The 22,860-nt window shown below is 37.6% G+C and overlaps 1 protein-coding gene and 1 non-coding gene across 3 annotated transcripts in view; both read right to left on the minus strand.

Moving 5' to 3' along the window:
- Positions 1–22,860, minus strand: part of LOC101739353 (low-density lipoprotein receptor-related protein 2) — a 215,512-nt gene that overhangs the window by 55,712 nt on the left and 136,940 nt on the right. Inside the window, exon 2 of one of the 2 annotated variants that reach the window (XM_038014035.2) lies at positions 12,043–12,105. The exons of the other annotated variant lie outside the window; for it this stretch is intronic. Within the exon in view, the coding sequence (XP_037869963.1) occupies positions 12,043–12,105 (63 nt within the window). The remainder of the gene's footprint in view (positions 1–12,042; positions 12,106–22,860) is intronic. 2 annotated transcript variants of the gene reach the window in all.
- On the minus strand, positions 12,275–12,384 carry Mir3263 (microRNA mir-3263). The gene has a single exon (NR_107548.1). It is a non-coding gene; the product is annotated as a microRNA mir-3263 (primary transcript).

Genomic DNA, 22,860 nt, shown 5'->3' on the forward strand with positions numbered 1-22,860 from the left:
AAATAATTATAATCACTTTAAATATGCCCTTCACTGATTCTGCCCTGAAGTGGTAATTAATTTTTGGTTGAAAGATAGATTTATGGTATTCTAATTTATTATTGGAATGCTCGAAACTTCGAAGAGGTGGAGGGCGGCACTCACAGTTTCTTTGGACTTCGATAACCCCTCAACATAAAGCTGGTCCCCCTAATCGCACTATTATCCATTGTCGTCGTCTATCTATTGTCGAGTCATAACCCTAATATCGACGTTCTATAGAAGCAAAAACTAGGCTGCTAGTCTCAGTTTTCAATCCGCTCCAACATCGAGCTGTGATTTCGTTGTAGCAAGCCTCTAAGGCTAAAATACAGTGTTGATCGCAGCGGGCGTGTGAGCGTTGATTTACCACTTATGGAATATAGATGCAGATAAATTTAAGTCAGTTTAATCGCGTGACTCACGTGCAAACAGTCCCAGTCTGAGACTAATCCCCAATCACTACATTTTCAGATTTTAATTCAAAAAGAATTTGTGACAAGAAAAATACTATTGCTGTATGTATTAGCAATATCTTAATATTCTTAGTTGCATAGGTGATAGTTATACATAGTAAGCTTACATGAGTTTAAACAAATGTTGAACAACAACATAAAAACTCCCTTAAATTAGGATTTTGATTCAGTCCAGGCATATTGAAGTAATGGAAGTTGCGACCAAAAGTGTTTTATTTAAATAATCAATTATGATGAATCCAACGGAATGATATACAATCGCTTAAAATCGCTAACTGTTCAGTAATGTAAGTGCAGTCTAACAAAGAGTTGAAACAATCTCGCACAGAACAAAATAAATTGTCGACCCCCTCGGAGGATTGTTTTTGAATTTCGTTACGCGACTTTGTATGCTGACTGTACTTAGATAGAGAGAGAGATGTACGTTTCGTATGAAGTGTGACAGGGATAGTGGAGTCTTTGTTGCAGGTTGGAATATTGTAGACATGAGCGAAGATTTTTTTAAGAGTATACAGGCAGACAGTACTGATGCGGCTTATGTTAAGCCTTATGGTAAGTGCTATTATTAGTCATCCTCAGCGATGCCACAACCACACGGACTTCTCTGTAGTTGACTTCAGCAATTGCTTGCTAAGTCGCGTCTAAGTTTAATATGGTGCAGCATCCATTTCAGCGAGTCACCCACCCCCTCCCCGGGGAGTGGGTGACTCGCTATGACTCATCATATTTGTGAGGTCCGGAAATTCCTTAAGCTTATTAAGTTCTCATGAGTTTTAAAACTTGAAATAAATACTCATTTATGCGTTTCAGGAATATCATCAAGCCTCATTTATTCTATTATATTATAACTAGCGAAAACCGACCGTGCTCTGATGTGTGACTATAGCTAGGTGTATGAAGCTACACACGCCTCAACTGATTTCATTAATATAACTTTAAATTGCATTCACCACTCCTCTTACGTTTGGCGGAAATATACATCCGAGACAACAACAAAAAGCTACACTGAATCCCAAATACAGAATAGGTCAAGTCCTCACGCAATGTCCTCTAAAAAACCAAAAAAAGAAGCTCAAAGTTAATGCTAAATTAAGTAGGTAAGTACATAATATGTGTGCTTAAATTATTGCGACACATCACGCGCGACCGATCGTCGGTTTATTAACAAAGTTGTGCGCGACTGTACGTGACCTCACGTGTGTACTGTTGCCTACAAAATATTAACCACAATTCGCATGTCCACTGATATTCTGTAATATGTACATAAACAAAATTAAAAACAATTCAGAAATAAAGATGCAGTATACCTATATATCAATACTATGCTAGGTGCTGTCCATTATTTTGAATAATGTTGTTAATATTTCTTACCACAGAATTATATATATATACTCGTTTTGGGGGAAAGAAGAAGAGCTTCCTCTCTAAATCCCTCTCATAAACTGCTAACGGTTGTACAAAGTAGTATATATCGCAGTATATTTATCGATTATTTTTAAACTTAAATGGGTGTGTGATCTCAAGGCCCTACTGGTGTTAAGTGATAACCGTAGTCATAGCTATCAATACTCAGTCAATGTCACCATCTCCCTTGAGATCGTTTGTACTATTCCTTATATAAAATAAACTCAGTGTCAGTTACAGTTTCCTTTTTTTTAAAAGAGCTCCTGGATCCGCGGCTTACAAGACATCCTACCACAAATAAGCATTTAAATTATATTTTTTACAATAAAATTTTTATTACACGATGTTATTCTTTCATCTCAGAAGTAATTCGTAAACATTTGTCAAGTACGTATCTCATTAGAAAAATTAGTACTTACCTGCCTGGACTCGAACACCGACCCAGTCGCATCGCTCGATGCGAACGCGCCGGGCGTCTTATCCTTTGGGCCACGGCGACCTCAATTATTTGCTGAATACATTTTATTTAGTTACATAGCATGTCGTCGTTGCAAATTTAAAATCTCTTATGTGACATTTAGGGCCAAAATTAAGTTTTCATATATTATGAAAAACTATTGTACCAGTTTCCACTTAAAACGGCAGAGAGTAAGTATAAACACGAAAATTAAAAAGTGTTATTGATAAGGATTATCACCTGTTTTATGACTCAATTAAATATAACCCAGGCACTTAAAAATATATTATTGCTATTTCGATCTCTATTATTCAACATTTTGTTTTTATTTGTATTCTATTTTATTAACATAAAAAATAATACCATAGTTTTATTTTCACTGATACGTTATAAAGCCTCTTATGTGACAAAAAATTCTTATTAAATAAATTAAAATCTCCTATGTACGGAATTATAATAAAGATAATTAATGTATGCTAATTGACATATTGATTTATTATAAAATCTATAGCACTACTTTATAATTGATTATTACTTTAATTATAACCGATTGAAAAAAAATATTTGCATTTTTTTCTCTCAGGAGTTAGTTTTATTAGATTTTCTCGAAGACTACAATTAAACACAAAGGAGATTTCAAATTTGCAACGACGATGTATGAATTATTTTTTTACATAAGTTTAACCGGTGTATAACTTTTATTTGACTCTTAACATATTCAATAAACACACGGGACTCCAAGCGTATCTAAAATCATACTAAATTTATTCAATAAGCATTGTTATTAGATTTAAGTCGATCGCAGTGTGTGAATGAAGCATAATGCCGCGTTTATGTAGGTTAGAAGATTTATGGGCAGATTGTGGGTAGTTGAAGTGTATACACTAGTTTGTTGAGCTCTCAGTGTTTTTAATTGTTAAAAATATATATTTTTACCTATTCATATCTAAATGCTATAATTTGGGTTCCAAAACTTGCTTCACAACAGCTCATAACAAGTTCTCTCTATTAATATCACTTCACATCATCACTACTGCCACATCATCAATAGCGCCGCATCATGGATCTGTACACTAAGTTACAAGAGGTGGAATCAAGCGTTGTGCAGAGGATGACTGAGTTTGAAGCAATGCTGAGCAGTCACCAGTCACCACACACGGACCTAGGCAAGTTGTCACAAGATTTCATCGCATTCCGGAATCTCACACTACAAACACTCAACATGCTGAGGTCACAGATGGAGCTTGTTCTCTTGGGGTTGGACAGGCATGAGATGGCGTCGCGTCGTAAGGTCCTTCTGTTTCATGGAATCCCGGAGTCAGATGCCACAGACCCAGCAACAGCAATTGTGGGTATATTAACCAACCAAATGAAGGTGGCTGGTTGCACAGAAGAGGACTTAACTGCTTGCTATCGGTTAGGCTCCAACACCAATAAGCCTAGGCCTATATTAGTCAGGTTCATGAGTTTGAGGCGATGCAATGAAGTGTGGAAGAACAAGACACTCCTGAAGGGTTCTAGGGTCATCATTTCAGAATTTCTGACCAAATCACGTCATGATGTCTTTTTGGAGGCCCGCTCTCATTTCGGCGTTAAGCGCTGCTGGACAACAGATGGGAAAATAATCGTCCTTCTCCCGGATAATAAACGCAGTAAGATTGAACAGATGTTTGAACTTCAGCATCTGAAAACCAAGTTTCCCTCGGCTCAAAAAGCGCAAGGAGCTCCTCAGTCATCTGGGAAATCTCATGACGAACCCAAGACGGCACCAAAATCAGCGGCAGAGCGAGAAATCGGCAAGAGGACGACTCGTCGAAAGTAGTATGGCGGTATCTTGAACTTATTCATAGATGTAACACTAAAAACTTAGTTATCTATTCGAGGTAGTTGTAATGCGTTTTTGAACATTATTTCGATCAACTTTCAAAATTACCAACATACAAAAATTTTGATTGTAAATAATTGTAATAGAACTGACAGATAGATAAGTGATAATCATAGATTATGCACTTAGTAGTAGCAGCAGTAGGGTTTTTCTCGAAGAGAAAGGCAATGGAACTATGCCATACAGCCAACTCTTAAGTTTTATATTGTCAATATAGATTATACATTTACTTAATATATTTGTGACAATGATAATAGAATTTGCGTTTTGTTTTTAGTATGTACATTTTCTGACTTAGATTAAAGTGATTTGCCAATCTCGAAAGGAGCGTTTGTGAAGTAAGTTACAGTTGTAAATCTTTAGATTTTAGTTTTACGTTAGCTTTATTTATTTTTTAGTGTTTTCTATTATTTTACTGTATTTTTGTTTAGTATATATTTATATTATATTATCTTAGTATGTCAAATTTAGATATTAATGATGCCTTCTTCTCATGCTCTTCCTCAAGCTCGTCTGACATAAGCTATGGTAGTGCATTTAGTGAGGATGATGACTCAACTCATTTGCGAGACTTGATTCAAGCAAAATTTTCGCCGTTTCCTAAGTTCCTCAACATCGTTCACATAAACGCACAGAGTGTCCCAGCCCACTATCCCGATCTCTTGTCCTCTTTCGATTCCAGTGTCGTCCATGCAGTACTCATCTCTGAATCCTTTCTTAAACCTGCTCTTCCCTCTACTCAGTACTCTCTACCTGGGTATCGCTTATTACGCAACGACAGAACAGGGAAAGGAGGAGGTGGCGTAGCGATTTATCTTCGTTCTGATATTCCTTCTAAAGTTATTGATGCGTCCCCAGGTGAATATACGCAGTCCGCAGAAAACCTATTTATTGAAATCTCCTTTCACCATACTAAGCTTCTTCTAGGCGTTCTTTATAGCCCCTCTTCTCATGTTGACTATTTCTCCTCTTTCGAATCTAAACTTGAATCTCTTTCCCCCCTTTATGATCATACAATAATTCTTGGTGATTTTAACACCTGCCTTCTGAAATCTGACAGCCGTGCTGATAAACTTCGTGCGGTAGTTACTTCTCTCAACTTAAATATCCTCCCTCTTGCAGCTACACACTGTGCACCTCAATATCAAGACCACTCCCTTCTGGATTTAATTATTGTTTCTGAATCCAACATGGTTGCTACACACGGACAACTATCGGCTCCTTTTTCCTATCATGATTTAATTTATCTCTCCTACAAGATTCGTCCTCCTAAACCCAAACCCAAATACCTTTTCCTTCGTAGCTTCAAGGGTATAGGCGTGGAGCGATTGCGGGCTGACGCGAGGAATGTTGACTGGTCGACTGTCTTCGGCTCTGACACGATCGATGACATGGTTTGTTCTTTCAATAAAAATATCTCGCTTCTTTATGATAATCATGCTCCCATCAGACGTGTCAGAGTTAAACAGTTACCCTCACCTTGGTTATCCGACTCAATTAGGCAGATGATGGCCAGGAGAGATAAGGCTAAACGCAGATACAGAAAGCTCCCAACCGAAGACAATCTTACAACTTACAAGAAACTTCGTAATCGTTGCAATCGGATGTGTAGAGATGCCAAAAGACGCCATATTCATAGCTCCTTAGAGGGTCTGAACACATGCCAAATCTGGAAATTCCTTAATTCACTAGGCATTGGCAAACAGTTAAACGAAACTTCCTTTACTATTAACCTCGACGCTTTAAATAAGCATTTCTCTCAAGCTCCCATTATTCTTAATGACAGTACAAAGTCATCTACACTATTACAACTTTCCAAAAGGCCTTTACCCATGTGCACTCCTTTTACTTTCACTCCGGTTACAGAGTGTGACGTTAAGAGATCCATCCTCTCTATTTCCACTAGGGCTGTGGGTGAGGATGGGATTCACCTTCAGATGATCCTTCTGCTTGTGGATGAGCTTGTCCCTATCATTACATATATTCTTAACTTCTCTCTCTCAAAAGGCTCATTCCCAAGTAGCTGGAGAAAGGCTCATGTTCTCCCACTTCCTAAGGTCCCTAATCCTTCCTCTTTTTCTCAGTTTCGTCCAATCTCAATACTTCCCATTCTCTCTAAAGTCTTGGAGGGTTTAGTCCAAAGACAGCTCACTATCTACCTTAATAAAAACAATCTCCTCAACTCTTTTCAGTCTGGTTTCCGCCAAGGCCACAGCACGGTCACTGCATTGCTCAAGGTCACTGACGACATTCGCCACGCGATTGATGTGGGGCAGCTAACCGTGTTGACCTTATTGGACTTCAGCAGTGCTTTTAACTCAGTAGACTTTGACATCCTTCTAAGTATCCTTGGATCTCTTAATGTATCTCCACTTGCCCTAACCTGGTTTGAATCTTATCTCCGGGGACGCTCGCAGTGTGTCCGTTCTGATGATGCTACTTCAAAATGGTGTGATTTAACTGCGGGTGTACCTCAAGGTGGCGTACTATCCCCTCTCCTTTTCTCTATTTTCATTAATGAAATTACTCAGGTGCTGACTTCTCACTACCATCTCTACGCTGACGATTTGCAGATTTATAGACATTTTAAAGCTGATGACGTTGCTCTAGCTATTGCTGAAATCAATGGAGATCTTGGTAGAATTAGTGCTTGGGCTAAATCTTTTGGACTTCTTGTGAATCCATCAAAATCACAGGTCATAGTAATTGGTAGTTCCTATAGGTACAACACGATTGACCACATTAATTTGCCCCCTGTGACGCTAGATGGAATTCCAATCGCTTATTCTAAAACAGCAAAAAACCTAGGTATCGTTCTTGATTGTCATCTCTCTTGGTCCAGTCAGATAAACTTAGTTAGCAGGAAAGTGCATTGCACGTTTCAGTCTCTCAAGCGTCTTCAGCGTTTCTTGCCCTTTGAAGCTAAAGTCACCCTGGCCCAATCCCTTATGCTTCCTCTCCTTGACTATGCAGATGTCTGTTTCCTGGACGCCGCGGAGGGGCTGTGGGACAAACTGGAAAGGTTACAAAATTTATGCATACGCTTTATTTTTGGTTTACGCAAATATGATCATGTCTCGCAGTACAGATCACAACTTAATTGGTTACCTATCCGACTTCGCCGTGATGTACATGTTTTATGTATGCTGTTCAACATCCTTAATAACCCAGCTGTTCCCCGGTACCTCCGTGAGCGCTTCGAGTACCAGATGCCCCGAGGTGTACCCTGTCGTACAAGTAGATCCCTTCTCCTTAATTTTCCCCCTCACTCCTCCAGCCGCTACGGCGGTTCGTTCACTGTGCAGTCTGTGCGTCTGTGGAACTCAGTTCCACACTCAATCCGTGCAAGTCCCTCACTTGAGGTATTCAGGAAGGCATTAAAGAAGCACTATCTATCTATTTAGTATTACTTATATATATTTATTTTATGTATTTCATTATATATGTACGTGTATGTATATGTTTACGTTATTTATGTGTGTATGTATATATATGTAGTCTAATATATTATGTATTAGTGGTTTTTTTTTTGTTTTTTTTTATTAGATTGTAAATTGTTTAGATTGTATTCTTCTACCCTCTCATTTAAAGCTTTCCTTCGTTAAGAACGGTTAGCTGGTAGAAAACTCAATTGTTGAGTTAAGCTCGCCATTTTTTTATATCTTACGCAATTATTGTAATATTAACTGTGTGTACAATAAAGAATAAAGAAATGATGGGAGGTAATGGAATTGATGACATACATTTATTTCAACTACCCTGCTTGTTTAGGTTTGCCTCGAAAGGTTTTTAGGGCAAATTGGATGGTCGAGATTTATCTACATTATTAGGACTTTTTACTATCTGTATAGTTACATTCAGATTTGTTTTTAAGTCAACTAACGGATCGACAGACGACCAGAGGTAATAAATACCTACATACTACATGTCGATCAGTCAATCTAAATTCAATTTGCAACAAGGCTAGTTTACGTCCAAGCTATCGGTCAAATAAACTAGTAATCCCCATATTACTTATTCACAAGTTCGAAACATATGTATAATAGATACATACGTACGTGTAGCTTGAGCGATTGGACCAGAGGCTTCGGAACATTTCAAATGTTTGTTTTATGAATAGCTCCGTCTGTTTATTATTACAAATTACCTTCAAAAGGCAACCCTCTCGAAATCTTGTGGCAATCGTGGCGCAGGGAATGAATAAATGCTTCTCATATATTGGTCCGAAGGTTTTCATTACAAGAACGGTTGGGATCTATGTAAGCAAAAGGTCGAGCGTAGTTAGTCCGTCTGAACCTTTAAAACAAACGTGATACCCTTAGAGAATATCCATTAAAAATCATTGTTATCCAATGATATGCTGAACAATTCAGTCCTTAATTTTTAACGTAATCAAAGTGAATTTTCCAATGTGAATACAATTTTCAGCGCAATAGGTCAGCGCTCCAAGCGTATATGCAAATGTATCGGTCAAAATTGAATTCTCAATGATTTATTTAATGTTAATGTTTATTTTGTAGGCTCTCAATCAAATCCGTCTCTTTCAAGTCGTTGTATTGTATAAATAACGTTTTAAAAGAAAATAAGAATGTCTTTTGTTAGATGATAAGAATACTTTTTGATCTGTGACATGAAACCTCCTTGATGAGCACATTTCCGGACAAGGAGGGACACGAGAGTTTATTTCGAGTCAGAAGGTGGTCGCGGGTGATTCCGTATGGAATATAAAGTCCACTTTGTTTCTACCCATTCAATTCGCATTCCTTCAGCATTAACCAAATCTGCCTTCTATAATGCAGTGGGTGTGGATAGGTAGACAAATACAAACTCACCGAGTTATTAAGTGTTTACTATATATACATCACGGTGTAACCGTTGGGCATATTGAGATGTGAGGTCGATTTATATAATATTTGGAATAAGAGCTATCCCAACTATTTTTATCTCTTTATTTATTTTTGATTTCATACTTCCCTAACCTCTGGATACCGTTTAACAAGCGTATACCCTATACCCAAAAGGCGCAACTAAGTACGGTCAGCATAAATTATCCGTTCGCTCAAAGCTATAAATCCATGGTATTTTGTGAGGATATTATATTAAAGCATCCGGATGAGTTATTGGGCCGGACTATGTCTCATCTACGAGCTTTTCTTAAGCTCTTTACGACTTGTTTATGTGTTAGGTTCGGTCAAAGAATTGGATTTTTATTGGATCTCAGTGCCAAGCGAACAAACGTAAACGCTACGTATTTTACTGTAGATTTGGGAACTCACTCACCGGCGGTTCAATAGTTACTGAAACTAATGGGCCGCGTGAAAAGGCCTATTGTAAGCGAAGCGTTTAGCCCACTGAGCTTCTCGCTGGATCTTCTCAGTGGGTCGCGATTACGATCCAGTGGTAGACTCTGCGACGCACTACTCTTGCTAGAGCTAGTGTTAGTAAAGTTCTTTCAGGTTGAGCTGGTGAGTTCACCTACCCGTCGGGTGTAGCTAGGATAGCTTCTTAGACTACCAGCGAATAGGTAGAAAAAAAAAATGCGAAACATGTTACTACTTCGTAGCAGAAATACAAGGATGGTGACTAATAGTGACCCTTGCGCACTCTCAACACGCTGTCACACAAATACTTACGTAGCTGTGAGCACTTGTGAATCTAATACATGCCACAGCCTCACAAGATTTGAAAAACTGATAACTGAATTAATATCCTGTGCGGTCTCGTGACGTCTTCATTAAGAGGCGCGGTGATTATCATCCACCTCTGGATGTTTCTTCATTTAAGTCTCACTGCTACAACACGGAAGGAAAGAAGGAAACCGAATATAAGATTTCAAGAATCATACAAGCAGAATTATTTATAGTATATTTTTTATAATAATAGAATATATTATTTACAATAATACAAATAAAAAATTGTGAACGCTATAGATAATGAACCAAACTACACATCAAGAATCACACAAGAGGAAAACCCAGTCTATCAAAAATTACAATAAAAAATACTATTGTATAAAATACCAAAAACAAACACACACGAAAAACCCCAGTCTATTGTAACAACTTGCGCGCACAGACATATGTGTATTCATATTAATATTTTACTTAACTTTTTGCTAGCTAACTATGTATTACTGGCAACTTGGTAACACGTAAACACCATTCAAAATTAACACATACCAATACGACTTTAACTAGCTGCTAATCAGAAATATGACGATATTGGTCCAAGCTATAGTGGTATGAAATCAGTCTCAAATGTTTCTTAGGTGATCACTTGAGAAGATCTAGTTGTAAATAATAAGATGAGAAGTTAATATCGTTCCAAACTCGTCTAGTTTAACAGAATAACTCACATTGAGGCTTGGGGTCAAAATTCAAATTGATTCAAACTGATTAACATTAACTGATACAAGATTAACTTGAGATTAAAGCATGTACACACGGATTTTTCTGCATTTTGTGTAGGTATACGTGAATAGAGTAACAACGGTATGATTTTCATAGCTCACGGAATGAGCTGGAACCCAAAGACACGACATCTGGTTCCAGAATGTAACATAATTATTAGTGTTTGGAATGAATCTATTTCTGGTGGCCTGCACGCCTTTTTACTTTCATCAGGAAAGACGGGCGAGCCCTCGAGCGACGTCGGCAATTAAAAAGTCAAGTGACGCGCGGAATGTACAATCAGGCCAGCGCGGGGTGCTGTCGGCTATATTCGCGTCATCTCGCACTCGGCTTAGCAAAGGAAAAATGTTTTCCGTTTTAAAATAAACTTCGCTTCGAGCGAGTTCGCTTGTCTGCAACTCACTCTCATCACTCGGACTCGTTTGTACCCAGGATTTTCAGTAGCCACTGTACGACCTCAAGAGTTAACGATAGAGTTCAGATAACTCGACAGAAAGCTCTTCCATCAGTCTCCTACAACGAACTTAATCAAAAATCACAGAGACGAAATCATGCCGCATCGGAACTCACTTTTTTTTAAACAATTTTATTGCCCGTGTATGCAGACGAGCATATGGCCCGTATGGTGAGTGGTTACCGTAGCCAATGGACTTAAGCAATGCCAGGCGCAGAGCCAAGCCGCTGCCTACCGTTAAGTACTCTCCACCAGCCTCGTTTGAAGAAGGACATGTCATAGCGCTCCGGAAACACCGTGGAGGGGAGCTCATTCCAAAGCCGGATGGTACGTGGCAAAAAAGATCTCTGGAAGCGCACTATGGATGAACACAGTGGCTCCAGGTAGTATGCATGAACTCTACTCCGGTGGCGGGCTGTGCGATGATAAAAACGAGATGATGGTATCAAAAGAATCATTTGATGCTTAAAATTTTATACCCGTTTCTGCTTCAAAAAGTGTTCATAAACATCTTGTGTATTAGGAGTATTAAGATGAAAGACATTAAAGCAAACTTTATAACAAGATAGTCAAAGGAGCCGAAATAAAACACATGCAGAGTATGCGGAGTATCGAAACGTGCTTGTTTGGTAGCGAACTCATTTTTCGGAAGGGTAAATAATTAATCTACTTTTCCAAACGAAGATATTAAAGTGTCATGAAGACTTATCGGAGAAAATTAGCTAGTTTCCCATAAACAGTTTGTCGGATTTTAACTATAGTTTAGGAAAACTGCTTGTAAGGATTCTTGTACACATAATGTATATATATTTATGTATACATGTTAAGGGTTTGTACATAGCTAGATACGAATACGTTGCGGATGGCGCCCGCCACGCGCCACCATTGCACACATGTCTGTACACCAAGCGTCAACACATAGACACACAACCACATACCTTTGAACTTTAACTTGTTAAGGTATAGCTTTGACTGACGAGGCTTCATTCGCCCCAGGCGTCCTGAAAACATACAATAATATTTATAAATTGTTCAATCTATATGACTCAGTATTCCCTAGTGGAGCTTGGTGTCTTCCCCTCATCTCCCCTCTCTTCCCAGATGTTTACGCATCAACTCCTCTTTCGTGAAGTCGGGAAAGACGGAGGCAGCACGGCGAGGGAGGGGGTGGCAAACTGGCGGAACGGTGCTAACTCCGCGACGCATAAAAAATACAGAACCACCTTCACTTCTCAACGGGACTCAACAGCTACAAGACGCGCAATATGTATACATATTATACAATATTACTTTCACATTAAAAACCTAAAATTAATTTAATTGTATTTCGTAATTTAACGGCAGAAGCCGAAAACCATTTAAAAACACAAAGGAGATACAGTCTGAGCATCACAATCAAGAACACCAGACCTTATTTCAGCCCCGCTCTGCCCTTTAGAAAAAATATTACCTAAAATCTTATATCATCTTAAGAGACGAGTTTAATTCTCGTCTCGGTTTCTATTAGCTCTAACAAACTGCTAGCACTATCAACGCGGTAGATCACAACAATAATAGATCTTCAAAATGACAGAATATTTCAAAGCAAAAATGGCCTCATTTCATTAATTAAGAATATTTCCTAACAAAGAGCAGCAAGTGATCCATCGCTATTAATTAATATTTATAAGACCTCAAAGCACTTTATGTCAAGCGACAAAAACTCGTCTGGTGACGAGGCAAGAATTAATGCAATTACATTAAATTTCCTAAACAATCTCTCCAGTAAAAGGCATCCAAAGAGTATTTTTGTTGACGTTTATTTTAATGAATGCCTTGCGAACAATTTACGTGAATCTCTTCACAAAGCCTGCTTTTGAAAGATTAGGTTCTGTTATACTTTATTACTTTGTGCCAATTATTACAATATAATTTAGTGTTTTACGAGCTATTAGTGAATTTAGTTGCTCTTCTACGAAGCCTGTACCAATTGGACACGTAATTATATTAGACCACAAGCGGCTCAGTGTCACAGCAAAATGTTATAAAAACGTTAAAATACAAAGTAATAAAAACGAAAATGAAATACAAAAGAGGCTTTCACCAAGATTAACTTAGAGAATTCATTTCTCGAAGCTTCTGTTTAATTAATAAGCAAATAACTTAACATTCAAATCCAACTTGGAGATCGTATTATTCCCTTCAATATTTAAACGCAGATCTGACACAGTGAAGATATTACAGAAGGTTAGAGTTTTTTGAAAATTTCTCGAACACTATAACTCTATACAATTAATTTTAGTCTTTAACTTAGACTATCCAACGTATTAAGGGCTGCAGTATTCTTGTGGTAGATGGTTAAGGCTTAATTTGTTAAAGTTTCACAAACACGATCGCTACGCCCATCATTTCGCCAGCTAATGATTTATTGCCATATTGATAATATGTATTATGAGCGTATTATGAGATCTATTTGTTAGTTTCAAATTGAACAAGCACCTTAATGTGTACTTTATTTTATTGCTTGGATGGGTGGACGAGCTCACGGCCCACATTGTGTTAAGTGGTTAACGGAGCCCATAGACATCTACAACGTAAATGGGCCACCCACTTGAGATATAAGTTCTAAGATCTCAGTATAGTTACAACGGCTGCCCCACCCTTCAAACCGAAACGCATTACTGCTTCACGGCAGAAATAGACAGGGTGGTGGTACCTACCCGTGTAGACTCTTAAGAGGTCCTACCACCAGTAGATATCACGAACTCGGTAAGCGAACCTGACTTAAGTAGCATACCTTCTGTAGTGCTCTTGCAGTACACGAAGACAAGGGAAATTAGCCACATCTTTGCTCTTAAGTACATCTAATCTACGACGCCGGCTTGCCTCAGTCGGGACATTAGCAGACGACAGAAATCTAAGCGTATCGTGAACGTAATTATGCTAATTGTATTCTATCTGCCATGTTATTGTGAGTTATTATTAACGGTAAGCAGCGGCATCACTGTGCCCCTCACTTTGCTGATGTCCGTGGACGACGGTGACCAATCGACATCAGTAGGGCCGTAACTCGTCAACCTATAAAGGCCATTAAAAAAGAGCAATTCTTTTTTGAAGAGTTTAATATTTTTAGAACGAAGTTCCTTATGGGACGATGTGGAGGGGTAAATGCCGCCACCCTCCTTGAGATATGAGTTCTAAGGTCTCAGTATAGTTAAAATGCCTGCCCCACCCTTCAAACCGAAACGCATTACTGCTTCACGGCAGAAATAGGCGGGGTGGTGGTACCTACCCGCGCGGACTCACAAGAGGTCCTACCACCAGTAAAGAATATTGGTGTTGATAGTGATCGATTTGTGAAATCATCACAATGAAAGGTAAAAATGTATTCCTCGACTAAAGAAATATGATATGCAGAGTCGCAGTTCTCTCTCTAAAATTGCATAAGTAATCTCATAAATCAAAGACATTCAAAAATGTTTTAGGTGAAACTCGGTAGGTCCTCGTGTACATCTAGGAAATATACATGATGAACACACACAATAATTAAATGTGGATACATACACAACGGGGCTACCTTTCTTAATTAATTCGTAGGCCACGCGATATATGTGCATATATATGCCGGTAACAATATTAACCCAGTTTTGAATGTATATTTTGCAAATCAACTTAATAACGGCTTACATTGAAAGTAATATTTGTTTTGCCAAGAATAACTGTTAGTTGTTTTACATGTATTGACCTAGACTAGAAAACGAGCTTTCAGTCTATTCCACGTTGTGTGGTTATTGGAGCAAACAAAATAACATTCACACATGTTAAACAAATAACTGTCTATAAAAAATGTTGCCTGCTCCAGGACTGCGTTCCTGCGGCATAATCATAATATACTGGTGGTAGGACCTCTTGTGAGTCCGCGTGGATAGGTACCACCACCCTGCCTATTTCTGCCGTGAAGCAGTAATGCGTTTCGGTCTCAAGGGTGGGGCAGCCGTTGTAACTATACTCGAGACCTTAGAACTTAAATCTCAAGGTCGGTGGCGCGTCTATGTCGTAGATGTCTATGGGCTCCAGTAACCACTTAACACCAGGTGGGCTGTGAGCTCGACTACCCGTCTAAGCAATAAAAAAAAAAGATAAGACACCAGATTAAGATAATTCCATTGCATGAAATGCATGGGAGGTGAATGCCTTCTCATAGGGGCCAAGGCTGAATGAACGTCCTCCTCTGTCCTCTGGCTCGGCTTGGAAGAGAAGAAGAGAGCATACTTTAAGGTGTAAAGCTCCGCTAACCACTTAAATTCAGGTGAGCCGTGAATCTGTATACTTACGAGCGCAAACAACAAGTCGGAGTTTGGTTTCTGTGTGTTTAGGTATGGTGGTCTGTATATATGTATACATTTTAGATAACATAACTAATCAGGCACACAACCAAAAGAACCAACATTTATTATTTTTTCATAATTAAAAAGCGTTTTGCGTCCCTTTCTATCATTTCTCATTTACATTTTTATGAGACTGCAACAAGCTTAATTCAGTTCTAGACAATGAATAAAGAAAACCGTATTTTTTTTCAGACAGCAAAATGAACTTTAACATTACGGAATAAGAATATAAATTGGTCTATGCAGTTTATATAAAAATTGTTAGTGAAATTTTTCGATGTCATAAGGCTATTATCAAAAACAACATTTATTTTAAACAATGTAATTGTAAAATATGATTTGTTTTTAGAAAAAAATAACACAATGCTATTTATAGGAATATTTAAAGGAAAGTTTGAAATGTATCAAGAATTTACAACATTTTCATTTTGCTTTATGAGCCCCAGATCCAATATTACTTACTAGCTTCCAAAAACAATGTGTACGAACGATGTGTAACGGATATTACAATGTCTGTACGTTGCTTTATTGCGTTTATTTTGTAGATTGAAGTCTGCTTTGAAAACGATGACTATTCCCATTTCAAGTCCGCACAAAATTCAGTATCAAAAAAAAAGATGTGTGGTGTCGTGGGACACCGGATAGGAACGAAGTAGTACGTTATTACAAAGTGAAGTCGTACACTGTGTGCATTACTAATAAAAATCTTACGTTACGGACATTTTTTCCCGGTTAGGGTACCCCTCCGCATCGTCACATAAGGAACTTCGTTCCAAAAATTCTTATTTTCTAAGCGAATCCAAAAAAACATAAAAATCATTTTGATTTTTATAAGATCATTCCATGTATATTTACGATCGTCGGAGGATGTATGTTAACTTTAAATAGCAAGTAACCTAAAGCCCGCATGTATCAGAAACATTTACATATCTTGTCCAAACAAATTTTGGTTGAAAGTTCCCTTTGAGTAAGTTCTTTAACTTTATTTTTTTCTCATATTCCAGCGGATAGCTTAAAAGTTAGATGGAAAATTTTTAGAACTCTTGAAACATATCTCACTATCTATTGACTTTAAGAGCTTTATGAAGCTTGAACCCAAAAATGTTTTATTTAAAAACCATATTAATACATTGGGTAATTTTCAGGTACAGGATATTTCAGTAACTTTAAAATGTTATGATGAAATGAGTCGACTATTATCAAAGCCGGCAATGTGACTTTTGGACAATTATTGGTAAATCAGAAAAACGAATTATTCACTTTGTATTCCATTGGCAGTCACAAAACTCTTCTGAACGACATCTTAGATAAATAACAGGTTAAGTATTAACCTTTATTTAATGCAGGTTTTGAACCGTATTCTTTGAAGGAGACGATTATATTCAAATCAATCTGTATTGACATATCAATATCATTTTTTTGTCCAAATGCACAGATTGCCACCTTTGATAATAGACGACTCAAATATCACCCAGACTGCGAAGCATTATACGGTAGTAGTCCCACGAGCTCTTGGTTTTCTGCAAAACAACTTATTCGTGGTAACTAAATGACTTACAATTTAATTGCAGCCTCCTAGATCGATAAGACATCTACCCACAAGTTGATCAAAATGTATAAACATTGACAGTAAAAGAATACGCGAGCCGATTCGCGTATAAAATAGTATTTCACATTTAAGATCCTAAGATTAACCCGATTGTCTTGATCTCCGCTGCCACAGTGCGCCGCTACATCAGTTAGAAACGGCCTATTTTCCACTTGCTTGGAGGTCCCACTCCATGGCTTGCCTCAGGATGCGTCTGGGCTCTCTCCTGGAGGTATGGCATATCCTGGTCTATTTGTGATCAATATTTTCCGACACGCCTCCCACAGACGTTCGTTGAAGATCTTCTCAGGCCAGAAAAATCCTAGTTTTTCTCGAATTGACTGCGTATTTTTTTTTAGTTACCTTTCATATTTCGCACTCATTTTCTATTGTTACCTCTAAAACTTAATGCGAGTAATTTCCGAGATGTTTCCTGAGGGAATGGCGGATTACTCTGAGCGGAAGGTTTTTTCGTAATATTTTTCTCAAAAGTACTACAGATTGATTTCATTTTATTCGTCGTAAAATGTTTTCAACAATGTACATGCTATATCTGTAATATATAATAATATATTGGCCTAGTAATTTCGAGTCTGGTTTTAGTTACATGCGGCTTGCCTATGATCGAAGCGTATAAAAGCAAAATATCAACTATAATGTGTTTACTGTCGGGCCACGAGTGGATCATCAAACACTTCTAATAAAATTTTAATAAATTTGAATTAAAATAGTGTAAGAAAAAATGATTTTATTGTAACAATAACCCTTCTACTCATATCTGTTCATAAAATATTTATAGCTACTGATACCATGGACCCCACGCTTTTTTTACAATAAAATCATTTTTTCTTACACTATTTTTAATTCAAATTAATTAAAATTTATTTTCTGTTTTACTTGGATTTTCTATAAAAGCGTATTTTGTTAGTTTCTGAAACAATTATTTGTTTTTCCTTTTTTAGTTAAATTTAAATTTTTACAAATTTTTTTTCCAATTTTTTTTAAATATTGTATTGTCATCGTTCCTTAATAAGTATACCAAATTTCGAGTTAATCCGACGTTTTGAAGGGGGTCAAAATCATATTCAAAGATTCCGTTACAAACATACATACTAACATACATACGTCTGAAGTTAATAAAAACGTATTCAACAGTAGTGTTACAACAGCCACCGGTAGTAAATTACTCAGTGGAGCTAAACAGTGCCCGAACCGCAACCCACGTCTCCCGATCCTTGATAACGCGATAAACTGACGAGCGTTCATTAGGATTCAGCATCGAGTGGCGCGATACGGTTACTGCCCAATGCTAGTTCATTGAATTTCCAATTGTGATTCTATTGCTGTTAACTACCTCTACACGTACTGATCAAGTTCAGGATTTATATTATTATTATTATTTTTTTTTTTTATTGCCCTTGTAGGCGGACGAGCATACGGCCCACCTGATGGTGAGTGGTTACCGTCGCCCATGGACTTCAGCAATGCCAGGGGCAGAGCCAAGCCGCTGCCTACCGCTTAATACTCTCCACAAGCCTCGTTTGAAGAAGGACATGTCATAGCGCTCGGGAAACAGGATTAAGTCTTAATTGTGAATAGCCAATGAAGGACAGCTACCTGATGTCAAGTAGTTTTCGTTATATCGGCGGCAATAACATAGTCATGTTCACGGCTGTTAGCATAAACAAGCGTTTCATTTGGTTGGGTGTTTCAACTAAATTAAAGAAACAATGACCGTCGTCAAAATTAAATGTCAATTACTTTTACGGCTGACTTTGAGAACACCTCAGTACACATGATAACATGGAATGATCATGAACCGGAACGTTCCACTGGGAGTAGCCGTGTAAACACTCCACACACGGCGCCCGTGGACCCAATCGCAGTTGCGCGTAGATTTATACCAGCTATCGTACGGAACTGCACGCGGCACTCTTTACCAAAGTATACTAGGCATAAATAGCTACATTTTTTTATTGCTTAGATGCGAGAACGAGCTAGCTATAGGTTACTGGAGCCCATAGACATCTACAACGTAAATGCCCCACCCGCGTTAAGTTATAAGTTCTAACGTCTCAGTATAGTTACAACGGCTGCACCACCCTTCAAACCGAAACGCATTACTGCTTCACGGCAGAAATAGGCAGGGTGGTGGTAGCTATATAAATTCTAATTTTGCGGGTAAATATACTGCATAGCTAAATAGCAGCTTTGTCTGCATTTGTTTTCGTTTTAGAAACTATTAACCATATTAGAATCGTTAGGCGATTGAATGGCGAACTTTAATATACATCAACGCAAAAAGCATCCTCGTAGGCTTGAAGCATTACAGCTTGAAGACTAAAGGCATTGTTAATAGCTCTATACAACACAACTGATTACTTATCCTGCTTAATTTTTTTGGAAAACAAAGGGTTCTCTGCTGTCGATGACCTGATGATTCAGGGTCATCTGAAGTTTACTCTATTCCACGGAAACTTGAAGTAGATTTATTGTGTAATGCTCGTTTAATATGGAGACATTGGAGGTGAGTTCAGATAGTCGGTTTAGCTTACGCCAGCCACCTAATGATATGTCGTTACCGATACCCATAGACCATGAATTCAAAGATAGTATTGATAGTGTAATCCTCGGAAAACTGTATTTTCATCGACTTAAAACTGGTTTTAATACCCCAAAACATATAACAGACTCCTAAATTAAGGTTAAGTATATTGTAAGTAAACACAATCAAAGTTTTCATGTTTCAAGAACTGAACTACTTAGAACTTAATCAGAGTGCTTAATGGGCGAAGTAACCGCAGATAAACTTTGAACTAAAAAATTCAGTCTTTACTTAAGGTTACTTAAAGGTAACTTAATAGAGTTTAGCGTTGCAGAAGATTTTATTGAGGGTAAGAAATTTATTTTTACATATTAAAGCTATGCTAGGGGATTAGGAATTCCGTCATCATTCGTCGGGAACCTGGTCGTGGAGTGAACTTTATTTCTGGAAATTCACAGAGTGTCTGACATTCAGATCAAATGCAAAGAAAATGATATGGATTTAAAAAAAAATTATTGCTTAGATGGGTGGACGGGCTTACAGCCCACCTTGTGTTAAATTCTCTTCCCCTCTACGACGGAATCATCGGCCATGGGAGCAAGGCTCATTCATACCATCAAAAACCACTGGGTTCATCCAGATTGAATTACCAGAAATATTTTTTGGAATCTCGTATCCGGCTATGAAACGCACTCTCTCGGTGTTTTACTATATAACATGTCCGTATGGTCTATGAGAAATTGTACTATCATTAAAATATAATAATATTATTTTTTATATTCTCACAGTTACAATTGAGTATGAATTGAGAAGAAACCATCTCTTGGATGATTAAAAAAAACTATGTGATCATAGCGTGTGCGGTTAATAAGGCTAGGGTAAGGGTAGGTCTAGTGATGAGAATATGCTGCGGATTCCAATACGGTTGTTTTATTTTTTAAAATAAAAGAACACTTATTGCGGCATAACTATAATAGTTAGACATATGCTGTCGTGACACTTTTTGTAAATACTAATATGTTCTACAAAGTCGTAGTACATCATTTTACTCTATCATCAATAGTTTTCGCAGCACACGCAATGTAAAGAATATGTTAGGTAATTTTTTTACACCTTGGGTTACATTATTGGAGTTTTAGTAAGGATCCCAAATTTTTTTATAGCCTATGTCACTCGGGAATAGTGTAGCTTCCAAACAGTGAAAGAATTATTCAAATCGGTTCAGTAGTTTCGGACCCTATTCACCACAAACAAACAAACAAAGCTTTCCTCTTTATAATATTATTATTATTATAGTATAGAAACATTAAAATGATCCCCTTAAAGTAAGGAGCCATCCAATTCAGAGTGCAAGCGACATAAAATGCAACATGTAGCTTTACGAGCGGCAGTTGGTCGCACCGTCCAACCGTGCTTAATGTCGATGGCTTGTCGTCACACGACGGCGCGGTGCTCTGCCGCACTGGCTCGTTGAATAAGCCTTTATTATCCTTGAAGCTCACGGGGGATCGCAAGAGGCTGTTGCGTAGAAGATATTCATCATGTTTTGTATCGATGATCACTTTGTTAGTGCAACTTAATAAATAAAAAAATAAAAAAAGTGCGTGCGTACAAAGTACACATGTCAGAAGTGAAACTTCTTTGGCGAACTAATTTATAAGTCTTGCTTATATTTATACAAATCTAAAACTTTAGATTTCCGAGACTTAGAGGAAGGGAAAAAGGAAGATATTTTCCCGCCAAAAGTCTGTCAAATGTCAATCTCAAACCTCAGTGTTGACAGTCAAATTATGTTTAGATTTCTAAATTGTAAATGACTAATATTTTGCCAATTGAATTGACTAATTTAATTTCATGCTATTTGATTAATGTTCCAAATTCTTTTCATTTCATTTCAATTCCTATTAACATTTTTCACAAAAAAATTATAAAATATTAGGCCATATGGTATGATACATTTGCCTTTCCAGTTGGAAAAATACAACAATTACTACTACTGACATTTGACAAGTACTTAAGACACTTCCGTTGCATACCTGAGTGACGTACATCTGTTAAAATTTTACCCTCATGCGCCTATAGAAGTTTCACTTCAATAATACCTCGATTCAACTTTTCTATGCTACACTAAGCCGAAACGTGCAATTGATTTTATCTATATATTAATACGTGAAGCAAAAACTTTGTACCCCTTTTTACGAAAATTGCGTGGACGGAGGAGTATGAAATTTTCCACACTTATAAAGAATATAGAGAAGGAGTGCAGAATGTTAATATTTTTTTAAATTATGCATAAAAAATACATTAAACCAATAAAGAAAACATTACACACACTATCATGTATTTGACACAGACACGCATATGTACTATATTATATTTTGTTTATTGTTACTCTGTGGTCAAGTTGAAAATAGATTAATATTTATTTCTAATATTATTTGACTTTAGTGTAGCCTTAGCGAAATCTGTGATTATATAAGTAAAGTTTTTGACAATAGAACCATAATGATGTTCAAACTTATTATTTAAATTAATAATTATAGTCGACTACCGGGCGACCACTAGCAGTTATGAATGAACGAAGCCAGCCACACAGATAGCTGGTGTAAAGTGTCGTAAAGTACAATACGCCGCGCTGCAGCCGGCCGCCAGTCGTTATGTCTCGGTCATCCAACCGTGTTTACTGTCGATGATGTGGATTCCACTCCCAACTATCGCTGTACACTTAGAGTTTTATTGAATTTATATCGCTATATTTATCCCGTTTTCCACAGGAGACGTCAACGGGTCAATTAACTCTAGATGATAATTCTCACGGCATCTGTCAAATAAAATAGGGATACGAAACGAATAAATCTGTTGAATTCCCTTATATACTACTTATATACTATTCCCTTATATACTATAAATTGACTGCTCACCGCATCAATGTATCCATCCTCAAAGAGCTCCAAATCAAACAAAGGCTTTCGTCGATTGTGTAATTGCGAATCCTAATAATATATTTGAACATATCATTCGTAATGGAAGCGCATTGAAACGCTTAATGGTTCAACGAAGAGTAGACGGTGATAAATCGAATTGCAGATAATATGTATTTAGAAATTCACAGCTAGGACAACAGTATTCCAAGCTCAGGGTCTTGAATCCTGAAGGGATCTGGGGTCATTACTGTGTCAATTTGATACCGCGACCGAAGCCTTTGAGCCGTGGTTCCGGCGCTCCGCAAATTGCTCAAAGTGCGCCTACAATCGGT

This window comes from Bombyx mori, chromosome 11 (genome assembly GCF_030269925.1).
Source record: "Bombyx mori chromosome 11, ASM3026992v2".
Taxonomy (NCBI): domain Eukaryota; kingdom Metazoa; phylum Arthropoda; class Insecta; order Lepidoptera; family Bombycidae; genus Bombyx; species Bombyx mori.